Below are 24,188 nucleotides of genomic sequence, written 5' to 3'. Positions count from 1 at the left end.
CAATGTCATGCGAAACGCAAACGGACGAGGCTAACTACGGCGGGTCGTGTTTTTTCGAATTTCGCACATCTGCGCCGTTCGGGTGGCGCGCGCGTGTTTGGTCGTCGTCGTCGGTCGATCGGTCGGCCGCGCTCGGAATAATATACCCGTCGGAACAGATGTAAGCTATAATATATTATATTATTATATGCACAATGGCGATGATAATACAAATAATAATAATAATACCATACTATAATAATTATTATTATACGGTCGTACCGGCGAATGGCTAGACCGCGGTCGTCTACATTTCACTTATTTTCACTGAGCGCTTGCGCGTCAACTTCACCACCTAGTGCCTATCTACCCCTTTTTATAATCTGGTTATTATTTTATTTTCTGTTTCACCCGCCGGCCACGGGTTTCGTAGTCATTTTCGGTTGACCCACATTCAGACACGTGCCTTTAACGCGGCTCGCACTTCGGTACAGCTGTTTGTTTCCCAACGCGAACTGTGCGCATTATAATATGCTGTACGCGACGTGTATCGCTATCATCAGCGTCATATACTATTGTAATGTTCTCCTCTGACATTCAATTTTGTTATTACATTATAGATAATGTAAGTCGTAAGTGCCAGTGGCGGCTATCAAACAAAATAAAGGTGTGTCAAATTTTGAATTTAACTACCCACCCGCCAACTCTGATACACAATTTAGTAACCAAATATTTTTTTTTTATACTGCACTGCACCTACAAATACAAGAAAAAAAAGCGGGTAAGTGCGTGTCACTCTGCTATACAGTAGGCAGTAGTTGTTTACAAGTGGGTCAGTTCAATGGATGATGTTAAATTTGAATTAAATGATACAAAATTATTGTATACCTACAAAAAACGATTCTTAGCAAAGATGGTCAGTCAGCCTATGATATATTACTAAGTAGGTATATTTGATGATACCTAATATTATTTTGAATAAAGTAATTTGTTTTACTATTAGGCATTATTAGTACAACAGTACCTAGGTTAAATTCATTTTACAACAAAATTGCATTTGAAAATATTATTGTTTGTATAAAATATAATAATATACTCTAAAAGTGTCATTTACCCACGAATAACATTTTTAAATTACAATAAAATAACTAAAATCGTTATTTTCGGTTTTAAAATGTAATTTCTTCCAAACTTAAAATGTCTGTAAAAAATAACCGAGTTTTTATTGTTATATTTTAGTGATTATTATATATTCAGTCAATACTCAGCTATATTGTATACCTACCTACTGTATAGCCACAGAATAAATGAAACGAATAAAATATAAAAATTATCTTATCTCCACTAGGTAGGTATAAATATTAATTAATGATTACTTACAAATATATAATATTTATAATTCATAATATAATAATATAAAATAATGTTTTGAGCTAATTTTATTGTACTGTGTATTTGAAACATTAAAAATGCAACAATTTCTACATCCAATATTCCAATATATTTACTATTTAGTATTTACTACCTAGTGTTTCTATTCATATTTAACTATATTACACTTATAGCCACCGGTTGGTTTATTAAATATAATTTTCTTATTCGTTTAGGGTCATTAGTCATTACCCACTGGCCACTATACACACTGTGGTCCATGACCGCCCACCCAACTATAAGGTGTATCGACGGATACACCTTGAGTATAAGATAGCCGCCACTGGTATTATTAGTGACAGGTCTTTTTTTATATTATACTAGCGTCGGTCACAGCCTCGCATGCATACATTTTACCATTGATTTGTTCATTTTTGGTTATTTTTAAAATTAAATATTTCTAGCTTCATTCTAGCTATTGATACCAAAAATTTGAAACTATTATAGGTATGCAATCTATGAACATGTCATTTATTAACAATATATTTCTTCTTACATCCATTTTAGTGTTTTAACATTTAATGTTGACATCCGTAGTAATTATTATTCAATATTCAAATATCAGTATAAATACACCAAGCTCTAGGTACAAAATATTTTTTGGGTAATCAAAGATGTAGGTAATGTAAAATATATTATTTGGTATTGCGTAGAAAACATAATATTGGATGAATAGCTGGTTGCCTGGTTACCTATTTATTATAATATTAGATAAATTGCATAGGTAGGTGTATTCACAATAGACATGTTAAGTCAATAAAAATGTTTTCCATTCACTTTTTGCGTCTATTAACTACATAGGTACCTATATGTTTCACTATTAGGGTAAAAAATTTAAATGAAAGTTTTTTTTAAATTTAAAATCTAAATCAGCATTAATATCTATAGAGTCGATATAATATCTAGTATTCTTATTCAAAGACCTGTAAGTACTAACTAGGTATATAAAATAAAATTAATATCGCTGTTTTTTATATAAATAACTTTTTGAAGATTTAATGGTAAAAATGCTGTGATCAGTTTAGTCTCTGAGTGGAACAATGAATGTAGGTATTGATTTTATAATGGTGTGTGTGTTTCTTTTTTTTGTATGTGTCTTTGTACACGATAAGTACCTAGTCGAAATAATGCTTCGATTTTCAACTTCAGTATCTTGTTCGATGGGAAAGTGAATATTGTTAGGGAGGTCAAAATTTAAAATTCCCAACAGTTTTCAAAACAGCCGGGAAAAACAACATAAAAATTAAGGAAAAACGGGAATTTCTACGCAAAATCGGTTTTCCACAAAATCGATTTTGGTTTTTGGTGTAACTCTAAAACAAATGAACGTAAATAGGTAGGTATATGAAAATTTCACTGGTTGTTTATATTCGCATTTTCTATGCACGATCAAATTTTTAAAATATTTAGATTTGTTTTGAACTGTTTAGGAACATTTTCAGTTTCCAATTTTATTAGTCTTTTTTCCTATGAATGTAAATAAAACTTTATTTGTTGGGTAAAAAAGCTTGACAATTTAATACAAGGCTCCTCCTACTATATTGTTACAATGACATTTGAAAAATATTAAAAATCCTTAGTCACAATTTTTTTTTTTATAAGCATTTAAAGTTCAAATCTTGAAAAAACACAGAAAAATCACGAAAATTAGCAAATTATTTTAAGTTGAGAATTCATAAAAATGTTTCTGTTTAAATCTAAGATTTGAAAATTTAATAAAAGATTCCTTATAAGATTATCTACATCTATTAAAATGTCTATAAGAAAGTCAAATTAAATTTTTAAGAGCGTTTGAATTTCAAATTTTTACAACATTGAATATTCATTCGATTTCTCATGTAGCGATTTTATTATTTTGTTGTAATTCAAAAACGAATAACTGTAGATACATGAAAATTTCACTGAATGTTTGTTTTATCAATTCTTATACTTGATAAAATTTTCAAAATATTTTGACTTGTTTTGAGCTGTTTACAGACAATTTCATATTTCAATTTTTTTATTTTCTATGAATATCAATAAAGTTTCATCTGTTGGGCCAAAAAGTGTAAACATTTAATACAAGACTCCTGATATATTGTTACAATATCAGTTGAAAAATATTAAAAATACATAGGCACAATTTTTTTTTATAAGCATTTGAAGGTCGAATTTTGACAAAATGTATCAAATTTAAAATTGAATAATTATTTTGTAGCTAAAAATGTATAAAATGTTCGACTTTTATATCTAAGGATTCAACATTTAAAACAAGATTCCACGTAAGTAGTTGATTCTGTTACCAAAAAATCTAAAAGATACATAAGCACAGTTTATTTTTATAGTCATTTTAAGTTCAAATTTGGACGAAATTACATATTAAAAAACCTAGAATAACTATTTTAGTTATTTATTGTTGTGACTTGTGATTGTATAATATTATTCGCAGGTACTTACTTGAAACTTCTAAAGTACCTATAATACTATTATATATCTATGATAGTATCACGGTTTGTTGTACCTAATTTAAATTGTGACATGATTAATTTGGAATTTATTGTAGATACATATTATATGTCAATTTTTTTTAATACCATTATAGATAAAAGTATATAATATGTCTTATACCTAGACTGACATACCGTCTCTGCTCAGAATCGTTTTTCTTATACAATGATATTATATCATTGAATTCAAATTTAATACCATCCATTATACAGTGACTCACTTGAAACCTACTGTACAGCAGAGCGACATCCACTTGCCCACCTTTTTTAAATATTAAAACTATTAATATCTGAATGTTGAGAATATTATTATAAGTTATGAATAACCTCTGAATCTGGTTGGCAGCTATTTCCTATGGGTTATTTAGGTAAGTACATATTTTTTAATTGTGCCAATTATATTTGAATTCCGCAAGCAAAATTACGAAGTCAAGTCATTGCGATGTGTTCATTATTTTAGAAGTTTATATTTTTGTACTTTAATGTGCATGTTGTCGTACCCTAATGTGTTGTAGTCATGTACTTATATGTATATGAGAAATGAATATTCTGCGGTTCTTAAAATTTTGTTGAATGCGAGCCCCTAATGGAAGATTTTTAGAAATCGCGGACCCCTTATCAATTTTTTTATTACAAAATATGTCATGTAATTATAATCAATATTTTAATACGTCTTGTTTTATCTTATCTTATGTAGGTAGGTATATTACAAATCACATAAGTGGGTACAAACAAACATACACATTTATAATTATTTTTGTTATTCAAAATGTTTAGGCATAGGTACTGTACCCAGTTAAGTCTATATTAGAGGTAATAGAGACGGATCCGGGGGGGCAGCCACACCTCCCCCTGACATATTATTTTCCAATTCTTTTTATAACTTTATGGATCCTGATATTATTATATTCTAATCACAGATACCTACCTATGTACGCATGATAATATAATATTTTATACATATCTGTGGACTGTGCATTCAATATTGTGCAATATATGAACAATTTTAAATTAATAAAGAAGTGTACCTATATTGTAATTGTATTTGTTGTAAAAAAATGTTGGGGCCTCTCCCAGATCTTTGGATCCGTGACTGGAAGGCAACTAGTTTTTGTTTACGATAAGAATGGGACTATGGGAGGGCCAGAAGGCAATTCGTATATTATGGTATATTTAATCAATGCAACTAGTATGCTGCAATGCTTGAGCTATAGGCTGTCCTACAGTATGATATTGCTATCGTATATACCCAGGGTATACGTAGTATCCTGGGTACGTAATACGTACTTACTATTACCTACAGTAAAAGGTACATATTATTATTATATGCCACTGAAACTCACATAGGTCAAGTCTATACGCATAATTATTATAAATGAATGTGGACAGAGAGTGGCAACCTACGCGTAAAAATCGGTGGGTGTCATAATATTATGTCCGAGTGGGACCGCCTGACCGCGAATACAATAGCGACAGTAAAATATAAGTTATAACGATAGGGAATCGTATTTTAATGCTGTGTGCTTGCAGGCTTCGAAACTCACCGAGAACGGTCAACAGACCCAGAGTGACTTGGTCGTTGAACAAATCCGAAGTGACCAAATCCAGCTTATTGTTATTGGCCATGTCGCTGAAGACGAGCGCGGTCGAGCTGCAGATACGGCAACAACTTTTACAGCTTTACTGTAGGTACCTATGCACAGACGTACAGTTATTATTGGCTGTGCGGGTTGTTAGGCAACGACACTATAATATCGCCATCAACAACCCCAACCACATACCAAACGACGATAAAAATCAGCTATAATACCTACTATATTGTTAATAATATTATGGGTGAAGGAACGATACAGAGGTAAACAAATACACGCTCGTGATGTTTTGGATAACGCATCGTGTGAATTTATTCTTTAAAACGTAGGTAGGACCTACTGGTAGGTACCACCTGTATCAGACTGACAAAAATAATGTTATTTTTCATACTAAGTGATCCAAATTTTTTTTTTATATATATATCAAAGATGAAAATACATTTTACATACTAAGAAATCTTCAGTTATCATGTAGGCACACAAGTCAAAAAAGTAGTTATGCAAATCATTCACATTTTTAGGCAATATAAATATAAAAATGTACAACAAAAAATGTATTTAAATAAGCTAGAAAACAATAATCAGTCCTATATCTAATCCATTGGCATTATTGCCATGTTCAAGCATTTCTATGGTAACAAACACCATGAATAGCTGTTAATAGCAGTTTACAAAGACGTTATGTTTAAATAAACCTATATATTGTATATATTATAAAAAAAAAATGTATATTAATATTACACTGAGTAGGTAGTAAATACATATTTAAAAAACAGATTACAATTAAAATTGTATATTCAAAACTTAAAAAAATCAAATAAACTAAACAATTTATATGGTTTTTGGTACAATTTGGAAGCCACAACATAATATGCTTACAACAATTCATTACTTTAATAATAGTTTATTATGAAACCCGGGTTCATCTTTAACATATTATAATATACAGCATATCAATAATATGTATACAAATATATCACACAACACAGTGAAGGCAAGAATGGAAAAATTACTAGCAATAAAACAATAAATAAAGAAAGAAAGAATTTAACCAATTTGCAGAACAAAATAGTTCAATGATATGATCGTTCAAAGTTTTATCGGCAAGTTTTTAGTTTTTTCTAACACATAAGCAGTGAAACGTTTTAAAAATTTTGGATATTCTCGTTTATACACAGCCCTGAGAACAGAAGATGGTGCCCAGCCGCCTGGATTTACTGTAAAAAGAAACAATTCACACAATTTTATATTAATAGACTTCAATTGTGTAATACTATGCTTTATAATGGATTAAAAAAAAACCAATTTAACTTTTCAGCATAATTAAATTGCAAAGTCTAACATATTGTACAATTTTATAGTACCTACTCAAATAATTTAAAGATGGATGTAAAAAGATTTATTATTTCAATTTTTTTAATGTTCAAACAGAGCTTGTCCTTTCCTCATATTACCTATATAATATAATATTATGTATGTAAAAAATACTATATATTATGTAACATAAAATGAAGAAATACACTTTAACCATTCTAAGCTACCATGTAATAAAACCACGCGCCTGCACCAAGTTGTCTGGTGCGTATACTACTAAATTTGAAAGTGTAGAGATAGCCGTATCATGAGACCAGGAACTTTTTAGAAGTTAATGTAGTAGGATTGTATACTTAACTAGGGAAATATAATATTTCTTAATTTTGATGGTTTCCCTAAAACCAATGAAAAAATCTACAAAATAAATAAGTTGCATTTAATTGATTATATACATTTAGATATGGCTGATTTGATATTGTATTAAAAAGAAATTTAAAAATTCCAAAAACCCAAAACATTTTTTAAAGTTGAGTCTTATCAGTAAAAATTGTCTTTTTAAACCTAAGCGACAATATTGTAAATTATAATTCTAATGAAATGTGTAGTATTGTAAATATAAAATTATTATGTTCTTACCAACAGCACAATAGGTAATTTTACATGTAATATCATCTCGTTTTATCTCACGACCCTTCGCTGCGGGGGATATGATTGTTTGACCCATGAGAATAATAGTCAGATAAATACGAACTTGTTTACCTCCATTAGGCTGAAAATAAATAAAACATGAATATTTTCAATTTCAATAATCTACTGAATTCCATGTTATTAAATGTATTTGTTTTCTAAAATATGATATTGAATTTAGTAACGTAACAAGTTGAAGTTCTAAAACTGATCAAGAACAAAATAAATTAAATATAAATGAAACGCAAGGAACTTTTTTAATAGCTTAATAACATACAGGATGTGATGGTAATTCTACTGAACTATTGACGGTAGCCCACATGTGAGGGCTGTCTTCAGACTTATTCTCTTCATCAGGAACATGTGTAAGATGTGACCAAAACGTAGCATCACGTTGTGCTGCTGGCCAAATGCGTTTATGTATCTGATGGAATAATATAGTGTCTTCGGCAATTTTATCAACGACATTCATTGTTTCTAATGTACCTGGAGACCAAATATTTTAATTTCAAGAGTTTAAAAATTATAGTTGGAAAATTTATAAATTATTATTTTATAATACCTTCCCAATCATATCTGTATTCAGGATAAAAAAAGTAATGACACAATTCTCGACCTGTTATTCCTTTCACTTGATGAGTAGCTTTCAGAGGATCAACAACTAATCCATCTTCTTCGACTTCTCTTCGGTACATCTTCATTTCCCCATCTTCGACAAACAACTGCCAAGCTCCTTTACCAAGACCCATACGAGCTGATCTAATTTGCTCGGCAACTACTCGCTCAATCTTAAAACACAACATTATAGATTAACTCAATTGTATGGTTAAATTTAAATTTAACAATTAGTACAAAAATATTTAAAATATAAATTTATCAATGTATAATATCAAACAGTGACATTACTTCTGGCCAATATGTATGTTTCAAAGAAGCATTTGTGGCAGCAGCTCTTATCAGCTCACCCCAATTAGTCTGAGGTGTTTGAACATTATTTTTAGTACATTGTAGTAACTGATCTTTTCTTTGTTTAGCATCCTCAGCAGAATTATCATTGGATGATTCAACAGCGTCATAAAATTCATCTTCAGCCAAAGTAGAATGTTCCTGTAAAATAGAACAAATAATTTATTATTAAACTGAGAAAACAATATTTGCGAACAAGAATATTAAAATAATTTATGGTTAGGCTATTTAGTTTATTTGGGTAACACATACTATAGTTGAATTTTAATTTAAAATAAACCATAAAAACCGTTTTTAATTTTATCAAATAATACACTTTTTAAGATAAATAAATAATAATAGGTATTGTATTATAATAATTTTTTTCTTAGAAAGTTGGTACAACATAAGAATTAAAAAATGTAGTCACATTATTTTTAAATTAATGCTAATGAAAAAAGCACTATTATAAATACAATATATTATGTTAATCCACATAGTTTATAAATAATAAAATACTTAACCTATTGAAACATTTTTAATGAGAAATATACAATGAAAAATGCACTATTTATAGTTTATCCACTATTTACATTTTAAAGTCTGAATGTATAGGTTTCACATGATATATATTTTTTATCTGAAGATACTTTTTAGAACAGAAAAAATGCTTAAATTTTTTTTGCAAAAACTCATTTCAATCTTAAATCATAAAAGCATTGTTAAATTGTATTAAATATTTTATTTTATAATTTTATTACCTTTTTAGAAATAGAACTCATTATGAACTTAACACGAAAACCGACAAATTAAAAAAATGAAATGGTTAAATTTATAGTATAACATTTAATGTTAAGTCAGTGGTAAGTACTGATTATAAATAATAACTAATAATTTACTGACATATAGAAGAAGCGATTCAAAATTTTTTTATCTTAATATTATTTCATATCTACTTTTATTATAATATATTGATAATATAATATTTGTACTATGACCAGTTCAGTAAATATGACCTCATTAAAATATAAGTTCATTATGAACATTTAACAATACATTTATTTTTGTAAACATTAGTTGTTATAGGTAGATAATTTCTTTAAGAACTTATAATTATGATGATCTTGAATTAATTTATTAACACCTATTAACTATAATATATAGTCAGAGTATTTTTACATATAATGAAATTGGATGATTTATATTGAAATAGTGGAAAACCTACAGATAAATAATTAATAATTATACTTACAGTTAAATCAGCTCCAGCAAGTACTTGGGCTCTCTCCTGATCTGTGAGCCCATCAACTAAAGATAATGTCCGTACTACTTCTTCTAAATCTTTCCGGTTATTTATTTCTTTCTCCAACATAGATTCCCACGCTGTCTCTCTTTGATTCATAACCTGGAAAAAATTAAATATTTAAAAATGTAATAGGTAAATGTTATTCTCTGTTTAAAACATACTTCAATACAATGTTTTAAAATTTCTAAGATTCCAGACGATGTTGCTTTAAATGCTACTGCTTCACCTTTGAAATCTAAAGCTTCGCATGTATATTTTTGATAGGATTCATTTTTTGATACACCTTCTAGAAAAAAACAAAATATACAAAATACACAATTAAATAATAATTTTTATTGATAAGCGGTATTGGTAACATAAAAAAAACATTTAAATTGATACATACAGTTTAAAGACATGTATAAGTATATAAATAAGTTTACTACCAAACTGATGAATATTGTTACTTGCTAAGGTTTTAAGGTAAATAAATAGAATAACTGAGTAGGTACAAAATCGAATGCACATGTCTGAACAAAATAGTTTGAATTGATTTATGAGTAGAAACGTGTCATAAAATTAATTATAATAGGTACAATAAAACTAAGTTATCACTTAGTTCCCCAATCACCTAAACATTGTTTATTTTAAGGGAATTCTACATTTTTTTTCAATGTAAGCTGACTTAAATTAAAACCTAACACTTACTATTTATATTCTAGAAATTAAAGTAAAACATCTTAGCAATTATAGTTAAACTTTATTAATTTATATAATTAATACAGAAGTATTTGTTTCATAACAATAACTCATTAATTGTAGTAATATTATACTATTGACCTATATTTTAAAGTTTCCAATTAATTTTTTTTTAAATAATAATAATTATAAATATAAGGACACATAATATTACAATTATTTATCATCATGCAACAGTAATTTAATCAGTTTTTCTATAGGTGACAATATAACAATTATATGTAAATATGTACTTACATTAAATAATAAATATTTATAATAAAGATAATAAGAATTTCATAAATAAATACTTATTATTTACTATTTATATACTTAAATTATATGTGTGAAGTTAAGCAAGAGATTGGAAATATCAAATAAAATAAAATATATTCTATAGTAATAAATTGTAAACCATACTTGTATTGATAACATATATTTTAAAATACCATGGCCAATAGAACGTGTGTGGTAATAATTAGTTAAAAGGTTAAAAATGTATACATTATATTTTATACACTGTATTATTGTATTGTCTGTAATAAGTTACTTCGTTCTTTTTTTCAAATTAAATACAAATAATTAAGAATAAAATAACACTATACTTTCAAATTCCTACACATAAAACTAGGAAATTAAAAGTTTATTTCAGAGACAAATAATCATTAAATTATACTAATTAATAAATAAATAGGTCATTAAATTCAATGTAATATAAATCCAACTAGAAACTAATTAGGCAACATTAATGTATTTATATTGTAATATTTTTAAAATCATAGTAATGGTTAGAACAATTTATTTTTTTATCCGAATTTATGTGACATAATTATCAATAGAAAGATGAATCAGTAAGAGCTTTTAATAAACTGAATAACATATTAGATACCAGGTAATATTATTAAGACTTAAGAGCAATACTAACAACAATTTTTACCTACACAGCTAAGGCTTAGCCTATCTAATCTATCTGTTCATTCTTCATTACATAAGTTTTCAGTAACTAAATAACCATATTTCTTTCAGAGTTACAATAGAATTCTTGAAATAAAATAATTTTTTAAAATATCAACAATCTTACATACCTATTTAATACGAAAACAAAGAGCAATGTTTAGCTGTTTTTATTTAGCTTCAGAACAACAATACAATTGTGTTTAAATTAATTTATGTTACTAAATAACATTTTAAAAAAATGAGCATGTAAATAAACCATATTTACATATCTAACACTATTGCACAGCACAACTTTTCTATATGACAAATACTATTGTCTATTGTTGTATTGAGCTCAACACATCCAACTTAAAAAAGTCACAAATGAAAATGTTACTGAAATGTGTTGTTTGATAATAAGTAATAACTATTGGAAAGTATGTAGTATAAAATTAAATATCAGTAATAGTCCACAAAAATATTATACAGTATCAGTATAATTTATAAGTACTTCTGAGCAATGATAACAATACAATACCTACATCAGTTAATCATTCTATAAAATATTTTATTTTATGCAAAGGAATATCATAGTGACCTTTTTATTTGGTTCTACAATAGTAAGTTATTATTTATTTTATAACAATTAAATAATCACTTGTTTTAGATTCTTAGCAAAGTATGTTTCATTTTATTTTTTTAAATTATATTTTATTCTGTGAACCATTTTTTGAATAGATGCTCAAACATTATCATACTGTGTCACCTTAAAAGATCAAAGCATGGGTGGTACTTCAAACCATTTAGGTTATTTATCAATTTTCTTAATAGATTATCAGCATAAGGCATAACAATTTATAAGCATGACATTTTTTTTGAGAAGTGGAATTTATCACTTTTTTAATTGACAATCACTCAAAAGCATTTTTTAACTTTCAAATTCAAATAGTTTATTTTATTATGTATAGTTATAATAACTACACTCAGTATTAAGTATTAAATAAAACATAATATTAAAATTAGTTAACTTACTTCAGCAATTACAATTAGTTAAAAATCCAATATATTATTAAGTATGATATTCTATAATCAATGATGTTTATTCGCATTAGTAAAAATAACTGAATTATATAAAAATCAAATATATTCAATAAAATAATTCTTTATTTTTTAATTGTAAACATCCGGATAGGTTTTTAATAAACATTATTTATTTGGTGTAATATTATATAAATATAGGGGCTATCATAATTAATGATGTACAAAGTCTACTCTTTTATCATCTTATTTAAATATATTACTGAGATACACGTATACATAGTACATTAGTAGATTTTCTAATATACTAATTTACTTTAGTAAATTTAATGGAGGATGTTTTACTTTTAAGGTACATTTTTTTAAGGATTTTTTTTTTTAATTATTAAACCTTTCTTTTTTACATTATATTTTACAAATATTTATATTATACAAAAAATTTTCAATAATCAACAATAGTATTCACACTGTTTTAATTTGGTTAGCAAATTTTAAACACTTCATTAAAATCATATCAGAAATATGATGTTCATGTTTTGTTATATACCTAAGAAAAATAATTTCTATCATCATGCATTACCTATTTATAAAAAAAAATAATGAAGCTCCATTTTAGAGATTAAAACAATAGATATAAGGTATGTACAAATTTGCTTTCTTAATGGTTATTGCCTTATTTATTATATATAAACTTTATTACCTACAATCTTCAATTATTATCAACAAATTAACATATTATAATATAAGCTTCAGGTAATCAAGTATATTGCCAAAATGTACAATATTCATATTCAAGGCTGGGCAAATTAATGATATTTTTCAACTTGGTTAAATAAAGTTGAGTAGTTTTTTTAAAATTAAATTAAAAGTTAAGTTAATAACATTTTTAATACACCAATTAAGTTTAAATTAAGTTAACAAATACTATTAACTTTACCGAACTTCAATTAATAATAAGTTTATTAAAAAAAAAAAAACTAGAAAATTAGAAAATTAGAAAAAACTACTATAATGTTTCTACTTATAAGTGGTAAACATTATATATAAGATTTGTATGTTACAGCTAGGTTATTTTAAATATCTATTAAATTTGAATAACAGCGTAAACTGTATGAATTATGATTTATGAATGAATAAATGTATTATACACTAGTATAATTATAGGTAGGTAGGTACATTGTATTTTGTAATAAAATTATAATATATTAATCAAAATGGTCACAATTCATGATAATTATACAATGATTGTATTAAATATTAATAAATAATAAGTAATTTTAGTAATAACTAATGAGAACTTAAAAAGTAAATATTATGAATCATGGTTCTGTGGGCTCATATCTATGGATGTCTTTATAACATTATAACTTTATATCGTATAACATTTGACAATTTTATATGAATAAATATTTGAGTATGAACAAGTTTAAATTTACAAAGCATACATTGAAAAAAATTTAGGTATATTTACATTCATTATTCAATTTTAATTCATAATACTAATTTCAACTACAAAAATAAAGTTGGTTATCACTATTTAGTATTTTTTTAGTAAAATTATATATAAATTTATATTACTTTATTCTCCTAACCTTTTAATAAGTTAGATGGATAGGTGATTTATACACATTTTTAATTACCAAGAATTCAGACATTTAAGTTCTAATAAATTAGACATCTGATAAATAATTAAATGAATAATGAGTGTTTGATTAAGTTAAAATATAACTGTGATGGTAATATTTCTGAAACCAATATATACTACGTAACAAATATACTTTATGGCAACATAATAATTATATTATTATAATTAATATTATATTTTCTTACTAGTGGGAAAAAAAATTGTAAAGCAGTTGGTGCTGTTGTGGGGGACTTAGATACAGCTTTAGTTTTAGCACACATTAATTGTCTCACTGAATGTAGTATAGGTTGCAGGCAGGTAGAATGCATACTCTACTTAATATAAGTTGAATATTTGTCTTATAAAAATCCATGGTTTAGTTCAAGGAAATAAGCGTTTTATACACCACGGCTTGAAGATTATTGAAAACCTGTATTTAATTATCTGTTCAATTTATGCTAACTACTAATATATTATTAGATAACTAATAAACATTAGTCACTGAGAATGCAATGTCATAGGCATAAATATTTTTTTAAATGTTAAAAAAATATATTTATATATTTTATACTATACACATTTAAAAGAAACAATATTAGTATAAAGAAATATTATTAATACAAATTGTAATTTGCATAATTTAGGATGTCACTAATTTCAATTTGGTTTAATTAACAAACTGTAAAATCTAAAAAGGCTTATTATTTATACCTAGTATATTTGATAAAACAACAATTTTAAATTTGATCTCTATAATTAGAGAAGAATAGTAATAAACATGCTATAAATAATAATGTAAAATATTACAGCATGGTTTTATAGCATTATTATGAACCTATTGTACCTACATTATAAGTATTAAATAATAGGTTTCAGTGAGAGGAATCCACATTTTTTGCTTACTCACCTATTCATTAGTTATAGTATTCACACAAAAAAATGTTCTTGTTATACTTAAAATTTGAAGAATATTTTGCAAATCTGTATTAATACTAATATATATTATATTATCAGGATCTTTTAGATAGCTCTAGTCCCTATTTTTTTTTAGCAAATTAAGAAGCATTAATAATAATATTTTTATGCTTTTAGTAGACAGTTTAAATCCAATTTCAAATACAATAATTTATTAACGCCCTATATTAATATTATAATTAATATTATTATTAATATTATGCACTCCATTCAGGTTGAGAAACAATTCAGTGGTCAACTTGTGAATTGGAGATCTTCGCTACATAACAATCACCAGATATACAGATGTTAGACTTGGTTAGATGACATACAGGTATTGCTTGATAGCTACTAATGAAAACTAGTCACTGCGCATGGTTATTATCCTGAATAGAGTATATTATGGTAGCATAATTATTAATTAATTAAACTTAGTTTTATTATTTGTTATTTATAGCTAATGACAAACTTAAACAGCTATTTAAAATGCCAGACAAGAAGGGAAGATCAGGTAAAAGGTGACGTTTAAAACTATAGACCTGGGAAGAAATGGCAAGAGCTAGCAATGGATACAGAAGAATGGAAGGAAATATGCTAAGGAAATAGGTCAGTAAAATCTTAATGGTCATATACAAGAAGAATAGGAATACTTTTGTTAAGATAAATAAGCTATTGAACAATGTAACTTAACCATATTAATAAGTAATTAGTAATTAGTAATTAATATTTATTCAGTATAAACTAACATTATCTACGTCAAGTATTGAACATTATCAACAGCATGTTTATATTAATACTCAATGTATTCAACTATTAATAACTTTTATATTATGAAGATATTAAATTAATTATTTGAGGTTATCACTTATCACCTTACTCAGATAAAGAGGTACAGAAAAAATGGGTAGTCAGAATAAAAATCCTTTAATGAAAATTCACGAAAAATAAGTATTGCAATACCTAAATTTAAACATAAAAAAATTATAATTTCAATATAATATAGGTAAGTAGTAGGTACTGAATTAAATTGTATCAGGTTTTTTATTTATTAGAAAGCTATTATATAGGAGTAATAATAACTATTTAATTTTTTTTTATAGAATTATACATTTTATTTTTATATGAAAATTATAACATGAAATAAATAAAAGTACATTAAATTTTATTCAATATTTATTTTAAACATTAAGTGTAGCTTGGTTTTTTAACTTTTATTAAATAATAATTGTTAAACTTATACAATATTTAATTTTATATATTAATTAAGTATCAGTATATTATTTTTATAATAAAAATAATAATGATGTATTTATTCAACATTTTAAAAATATTGATTCAATTTTTTCCTAAGGACAAGCATTTGTGTTTCCGGTGTTTTTTGGAGAATTTTTATTCTGTGATTTGATTTAGGACACCCACAAGCTTATTAAATTATTTTGTAAATGTCATGATTTAAATAAACCGGGTTTGAACCACCATTGTTATATAGGTACATTAACTAGAGTCCGTGTCAAACTAATTGACGGTTTGTAACCTTACCCAATTGAAGTGGTAACATATACACACAAAAACCATAACGCCCCAAATTAATTTGATGTACCAACTGCAGAATACCTTGCCAGTTCGTTTGACGCGGACTATTTAATAGTCAGTGGATTACCAAATGCTCAACATTATACAGAATCTAAAAATTAAGAAATATTCTATAAGAAGTCTGATAGTAAATACAGTAGAAACCGTTTATAATGACACCGGTTACCGGTTGTAATGACTTTAGATTAAAGGTCCCTGCAAAACTCCTATATTATATGTACTAATTTATATCGGTTATTATGACGTCTATATAATGACTATACGGATGTTATAATGGTTATTTTTGATTATATTAGAATAATATTTTATCTATGACTTTACTTTATCAAAGCTACTATTACAACCGATAAAACCGAGCGATAATATCAGCGTATTAGATGGTATATTACTGATTTTTAAAGCTTGGGAAAAAGTATAAGAGATAACAATTCAAAATTGTTTTTATCACGATAGTTTCAATAATGCGACACCACAACAAGCAGTCCAAGGAGAACAAGAAGAAGACATAAGTTTCCCAAACATAAATGAATATTATGTTAGCTTTGATAATGATGTGCTAACTTCAGAATCATTAATAAGTGATCAAGAACTTATTTGTTCATTGATTAACCAACCTGAAGAACCCAAGGAAGAAGAAGAAGCTGATACTCCCGATGAAAATTTATCTATTAGTGCAGTGTTCAATGCAGCAAAAATGTTAGCAAATTATATGGCTCTGAATAACGTAAACCCAAAGATACATTTTGAAGAACTAGAAAAAAAATAGATAGTGATTTTTAACAAAGTTTGATCTAAAATAACAGATTTTTTTAAAAATAATAATTTAATTAATCAATTTAAATATGTACATAATTAAATGTTTTTATCTTTACTTTTTTCTATATTATACATTACATAAATAAATAATAATAATATGTATTAAGTTACAATTTTTTTTTAGTCATTTTGGTTATAATAAAAACCGGTTATTATGACCTATTTTCTTTGGTCCCTTGAACTTCATTATAAACGGTTTCTGCTGTAGTTAGCATAAGAACAATGTAAGAAACGCACATTTTTCTAAACATTTGTCATGGGTAATATAGATAAATAACTTAATAAACTTTATAATAATTTACCAGCTATTTAATTTACTAAAACCCAAAACCCTTTCTTAAAACAAATACCTCCTGTCTATAATATTAATAAGTGACAAGTGGCGGATCCAGGGGACAGGGGCCTCGCCACCCCTCCAGTTCTTCAACAGACAACAGACTTCTCTTTAACTTACAGAAATATTTTAAAGTGTTATTTATGGCTTGGAAGTAATTTTTTTAGGAGGCCCCCAAAAATTAAACCCTGGATCCGCCATTTTAAGTGATAACTACCTATCACACCTAATATTTTTTATTCAGTAACATAAAATTACATAGAAAAATGTACCTAGGTAGGAAACTTACGAATTACCTTATATAAAGAATCATAATTTTTTTACACTTTAACTTAAATTATAATTTCTATTTACTTTATATTGTTCAAACTTATTCATCTCGATGTAAAACAACATTATAACAAGCTCTCACCAACCTGAATAGTTAGTTTAAGTATTGTTTAGGCACTTATGTCAATAACCTATCTATTTTACTTAACACTTTATAACATAATAGCAGAAAGGTATAAGAAAATTTGTTTTGGTACTTAATTTAAAATATTTTTAAGTATTATAGGCATTAACATTTTCCATGGAAAAATTGTAAATAAAATATTTACCGTTCGAAGAGGCAAATTCTGCTAAACATGTATCAAAATACATTTGAAGTCGGTCAATTTGGTTGATTAAAATACCCCTAAATGCTACAAGTTCATTGAGTTTATCTTGTAAGCCTTTATTTTTCTTAAACACCGGTGACATAGTTGACATATTACTGGATAATATAGAAAGTGAACTGCCATTGCGCTTCAGATTATTTTCACTGCCGTACCCAGATTCAGCTTTAAGCGAATCTATGACATCTATCCAATGATTTTTAGTTGCTGACGAGTCAGCTCGCAAATACCAAGCACAATCGTTTAGCGACACATCAAAACGGCAATCGTCTACTTCGTGCACCTAAAAAATTAAACTACTGTATAATTAATAAATAGAAATTATAAAAACTAAACACTATTCCTTATCAATTATCATACCTTGACAGTTGCTTTCAGAAGACTTATTGCACCCCGGCATCCGCACTCTGTTTCCGATTGTGATTTGAAGTACAATAAGGTGCCGTTCTTCAGTACGAAATAGCGCTTTTGCCAGCCGTGTAAAAAATTGGTCCACTTATTCAGGTACCCTTGCAGTTCAATTCTGACTCGATCTTGGGTGTCTTCATCGTCTTCGTTGATCTGAGCTATTGGACACTCTGCCATTACACTGGCTCAGTTTACTTTGTAAGATCGCTATAAGTACATTTCTGCCGAGTATACATTCGACTATAATAGACTATATACGACCATATAACGACCGTCGTTCAACAAGCATTAGTTATTAATTGTACAACCACGCCTATACAATTATTGAGTTGTTTAATAGTCCATTAAAATCACTTGAACGCCACAATAAAATGTACTTTTGGTAATTGAAAATAATATTATTATTGAATTTTTTATCATGTTTATCACTGCCTCTGTGAGTATTTCCGATAATAATTTGTTCCAATCATGGGCTACAGTGCATCCTCAACAGACGGCGAAATATGATCGCGTACAAGTCACAACCCTATGTCACGCACTTCAGAGGATTTTCTGTTTTTGTCTAACAAACGCGCGACATAGTTACTATGTATTTAAGACGTGTATTTTGCCAAACATTTCAATTAATCTGTTGAAGCGATAAGAAATCTGAAAACTCAAAACAGATTTGAATAATTTGTCGTCAAGTCTACTTGAAATTGACTTTCCCACTGTTTATTGGTTGATATTATCCTCCAAATTCCTAAAAATGTCATATTAAAAAAGTATTTAAAAATAATTGTCGTATTTTAATTTTTGGAGAAGTTAAAATCAAAAATTCAAAAATGTGGGGAAGTCGATTTAAAGTAGACTTGACGACAAATTCAAATCTGTTTTTAGAATTCTTATCGCTATATCAGATCATTTGGTATGTTTGGACCAGTTAGAACTATGTCGCATATGTGTTAGACAAAAACAGCAAATCACGTTATCGTATCCCCTGAAGACATAGAGTACATTTTATTTACAGTCTTGTAAAGATCTTGAGTAAAATACAGAAGTTAAAAGTATTCAAATACTTTTTATGTACTCAAATATTTATAATTAAATACTTTTAATAAAAGTACTTGGACAAGGTATTTTAAATATATCTACTTCCCTAGTAGCACCAGGAATCCTACCGGAGAGTAAAGTAGTGTCCATTTCATTACTCCAAAACAGTTAATAAAAAGGATACTGCAAGGAGTCCTCTTTAGTCCCGTGCATGTCCGTGTCTAGACTACAGAAAATCTAACAAATAACACATAAAAAATAGAGTCAAATAGAGTCCTATTGATATCCCACTAAGGACTCCCTCATCAATGGTATAATAGGACACCAATAGGAGTCCCCTTCAAGTTCTTAAAGTACTCCTGAAAGGACAATTAATTGGACATTAGTATTAAGTATTTACGTATCACAATATGTAATGTACTAGCTGATCTGGTGCACTTAGTATGCCGTGAAAAAATGTCAACTTTTAAATGGTTCAAACTTTCTTTTAAAGGATTCCTTTGTGCATCCTTTGTAGGAGTCCTACAGCTATCCCACGGAGGACTCCCGAATTGGTATCCTTGTGGCAAGCATTCAAAGATTGTGGGGACAGTCATAGAAATCCATAGGGAGTCCCTACTTTCCTGACAAGGACTCCGTAAAGAATCCTTAAGGACACCTTGTGCTACGAGGGTTCTTTCAAAGTACCTGTTTATAAGTTTATTTTTTATTTTGAACAATCAAATACTTTTCTTTTTTCTTTTCTATATTTTATAATTTCAATGCAATCGAGTAAAATAAAATTTAAAAAAAAATGGTATAAAATTATCTATACAATTAATATAATGTAATACGTGAAAATTCTAATAAAAAATGGTTCACTTAGTTTATAAAGCAAATCAAATTGTCTGTATAAACAATTTGAAAGTACCTATACCTATGTATATCTATAAATAAAAATATCTGTATTTGAATTCAAATACTTTTTATGCCTACTAAGTATTCAAATACTTACGGTATTTTAAATGCTTTTCAAAAAATTAAAAAGTATCTTTTTCAAATTTCAAGATTGTCTATATTCGTATTTCAATTTTCAGTATTATAATATGTATTAAAAATATTTATCTAGGTGCAGTAGAGTCATAGAGTAAATACCAGGGTTTTTAAAAAGGGAAGGGGTGGATAAGAACCTTATAAAAATTAAATTTGTATTGTTTTCACTATAAAAAAAATAGAGATACCTAATTCGTATACTAATATTTTATTATAATATATAACCAGATATAACATCAAATACATCCTGCTGAAATGAATAAAATATTTAACACATTTTTTTTATAATAATGTATTGAAAACAACTTATATAAATACAAGATAATTGGTAAATATTCTTTATTCTTAACGAGGTACTCATGTCTTATACTTCATAATATTAGGTAGGTACCTATATTATTATTCTGTTTTATTTTTGTAATTATTATTACAAGTGAATATCGATAGCATTAGCGGAAATCAGGTGGAGGGGTTTGAGGGGACTTATCCCTCCCACTCACATTTATGTTAATAATATTAGCCCCCCCCCCCCTGAAATGTTAATGGATTTCCGCTTATGATCGACAGATCGTACAACAGTAGTAAGTATGTGGTTTACATTATAGTACCTACGTCCACCTTGGACGGTTTTCACTGTCGCAATCGGCATGAATGGTATAACTTATGATCAGGACTGTGAATTTATTGCACTAAAAAACCTTAAAAAATGCATTAAAAATGTCAAAAAAAATCAATAAAGTATGCACTTAAAATGCAAAAAAAAGAAATATAAAATGCCAAAAATTATAGTATAAAATTAATCTTAAATGGTTTTCAATTTAATTTTTATATTTATATTAATATTAGGTACAGGATATTAAGCATTCTGCATTATTACAAAAAAGTGTTTATTTATTTAAAAAAAATAATAAAAATGTTGATTGAATTTGAATTTACACTTGCATTACCTAAGTTAATGCTATTCACCTGAAACATTTAAAAAACATTTTTTTTTGTATTTATATTGTTAAAATAATAAAACAAACTTAAAGATATTTATTTCCGGGTACCTTATTCACCTTTAGTATTTATTGTTGCATTGGACTACAAGTGCAAATAATGTAAAAATACTTAAAAAGCAAAATATGACCTAAAAATGCGAAAAAATGACCTAAAAAATTTAAAACGTCAAAAAATGCAAAAATATGCAAAATAAAAGTTTCATAGATGGATTTATAGTTACATAATTCAAATTATGTACTTACAAAGCTATGTTTTACAATCACCAAAAAAATATGCACTTTCCAATAAATTCACAGCCCTAGCTACTTATGATTATTTTACTATACAAATAGTTATACTTACCTAATATGTTCACGTTTATAATCTTAATACTATTATTGCTGCTATAGATAATAAGTACAATTATTTCTATCACTATAATATTATATCAATTACATATTATATAGGCATTCGCCATTCATATTATAATAATAGGTACATATCTATGGACGTAGGTTCTGATATATTTTTTTTTTTTTTGTTATTAATAAAGATAATTTATAATCTGTACACAATAATTACAATAAGCAAATTAGATGGAAAAAAAACAGAATCAAGTAACATGAATATCGTGTTGAGGAAGAAACCCAATGGTAACACCTCCTTTACTAATATAATAAGTCTCTACACCACTTGCGCTTTGGTCTGCGTGGCGGGATTTTTTGGGACGGTGAGGAAGGACATGTGTGATATTAAAGTATTGCTATGCGTGGTTAAATTTTGGTGAAAACGTTTGTATATTGTTTTGGGTAGTTCAGTGGTAGTTGTTATTTTTAAGTCATTGTGTAAGGTAAAGTTTGTAACGTACCAAGAGATTTTGGTTACTAAGATAGTTTAGAAGCGGTTTTTTGAATGTTAATCATTTTTTAGGAGAACTTTGTTTATTACTGTAGTAATAGTGTGATTAGTGGGTTAATAATAGATTTAAGCTCACTTATAAATGAGCTAAGTTGATTCGTTAAATTTACAGAATCGTTATTGTTATGTTGGGGCTGGTTATTATAGTATGTGGATTTTGAGCGACTTAGTCTGAATAAGTTTTTTGTGTATTATTTAGTTTATTTTGGCTTTCGTATGTAGAGGTATTATCAGTGGCCAGTGGGTTCTTGTACATTAGTTTCTGAAATTGTATTATTTTAATTAGTCTTCGCTTTTTTTGTAAGAAAGGATTTTCGTTTGGATTGGATGTCTTGATAAAAGGGACATCCTCGGTAACTGGCAGGATGCTATCCTTCACAGAGAACACATTTGGGTGGTTGGTCGATTGACTTTTGACAATTTTCAGTCAAATGCGATTCACTACATTTAACACAGCGTAGTGGTTGGTGATTACAATATGTTTTTGTATGATCGAAATTTTGGCAACTATGGCATTGAATTAGATGCTGACGAGGACGAGCATCTTCTACTTTAATTTTTGTGAAACAGATAGAAGATAGCTTGAAAATTTCAGAGTTATGTTGGTCAGGTTTCAAATCAACAAAGAAAAGAGTCTCAGGCTTTTTTGTTTGCCATTGGAGAACATTGACTACTTGGACCGCTGTGTAACCATGCACTTTAAGTTCATCTTTTATGTAATTTATATCAGTAGCAGTGGCGTATTTAGGAATTTGTTATGGGGAGGGTCCAGATAATTTTCAGAAAACAGAGCCGTGGGGGGGGGGGGCAAAGCCTCCCACACCACCCAATTACTCTTTATTAAATAAATATACCATAATATTTATAAGACGATTTAAAATTTTCGAGTTTTTAATTGGTATTAAATAATAATATGTATAAAACAAATTTAAAAAAACAGGTAAGTGGGTGTTGCTCTACTGTACAGTAGGTTACAAGTGGGTCAATGTATGATGGATTTTATTACACGTGAGTTCAATAATATAATATCATTGTAAAAGGAAAACGATTCTGAGCGGAGATGGTTTGTCAGTCTGGATATTTTATATTGTTATTATTTATTATAGCCCGTAACTTGAATTAATATTGAAATAAATTTTTTGTTTATACTCTCTATTTTTTTTACTGTCTATGATGATAAACAATGCGTTAGAAATTAAAATCCCATTTTTAGAGGTTTTTTGTAATTTGTCGGTGGTTTTTCCCGTGACATTAAATAACTATTGAGAAAATCAAAAAATGACCTGCTTAAAGTAGGTACCATCTTAATCCGATTTGCTAAAAGATAAGATAGGTACTACATATTGAAATCAAAGCACTCCTTCTGGTAGAAATGTTGTATACAGGATAAAAAAAAAAAAATAAACCCC

General features: G+C 27.4%; 1 protein-coding gene and 1 long non-coding RNA gene across 5 annotated transcripts in view; one reads left to right on the top strand and one right to left on the bottom strand.

Annotated features, from left to right (window-relative positions):
• Nucleotides 1–5,773: 5,773 nt before the first annotated feature.
• On the bottom strand, nt 5,774–19,226 carry LOC100160770 (collagen type IV alpha-3-binding protein). Of its 2 annotated transcripts, none has more exons than XM_001947017.5 (9): nt 18,769–19,226; nt 18,352–18,691; nt 9,902–10,026; nt 9,687–9,839; nt 8,396–8,596; nt 8,052–8,277; nt 7,767–7,975; nt 7,439–7,571; nt 5,774–6,705 (listed from the first exon to the last, which is right to left on the bottom strand). In XM_001947017.5, exons 1-9 carry the CDS (start codon nt 18,991–18,993, stop codon nt 6,578–6,580), a joined length of 1,740 nt encoding a protein of 579 aa, XP_001947052.2. In that variant the 5' UTR covers nt 18,994–19,226; the 3' UTR covers nt 5,774–6,577. The 2 variants fall into 2 exon arrangements, with proteins under 2 accessions (XP_001947052.2, XP_016660959.1); XM_016805470.2 differs by having other exon boundaries at nt 9,902–10,023.
• Nucleotides 11,901–24,188, top strand: part of LOC103309697 — a 22,139-nt gene continuing 9,851 nt past the window's right edge. Inside the window, exons 1-4 of one of the 3 annotated variants that reach the window (XR_510809.3) lie at nt 11,901–12,013; nt 15,245–15,343; nt 15,467–15,615; nt 17,056–17,423. This is a non-coding gene — a long non-coding RNA (uncharacterized LOC103309697). Of the gene's footprint in view, nt 12,014–12,859; nt 13,070–15,244; nt 15,344–15,466; nt 15,616–17,055; nt 17,424–24,188 lie in introns of those variants that run through there. The other 2 variants (XR_001679695.2, XR_001679693.1) reach the window with 2 other exon arrangements.

Source organism: Acyrthosiphon pisum, chromosome A1 (genome assembly GCF_005508785.2).
Source record: "Acyrthosiphon pisum isolate AL4f chromosome A1, pea_aphid_22Mar2018_4r6ur, whole genome shotgun sequence".
Taxonomy (NCBI): Eukaryota; Metazoa; Arthropoda; class Insecta; order Hemiptera; family Aphididae; genus Acyrthosiphon; species Acyrthosiphon pisum.
This window is presented reverse-complemented; position numbering and strand designations above follow the sequence as displayed.

Bases quoted from the DNA above. Each gene is read 5' to 3' on its own strand.
- LOC100160770 (XM_001947017.5), bottom strand. From the start codon at position 18,993: ATGGCAGAGTGTCCAATAGCTCAGATCAACGAAGACGATGAAGACACC. The intron at 9,840-9,901 runs GTATGTTTTAAA...AATTTTTTCCAG, and splicing joins TTTTAAAACATTGTATTGAA to GTTATGAATCAAAGAGAGAC. The intron at 7,976-8,051 runs GTATTATAAAAT...TTTGGTCTCCAG, and splicing joins ATACAGATATGATTGGGAAG to GTACATTAGAAACAATGAAT.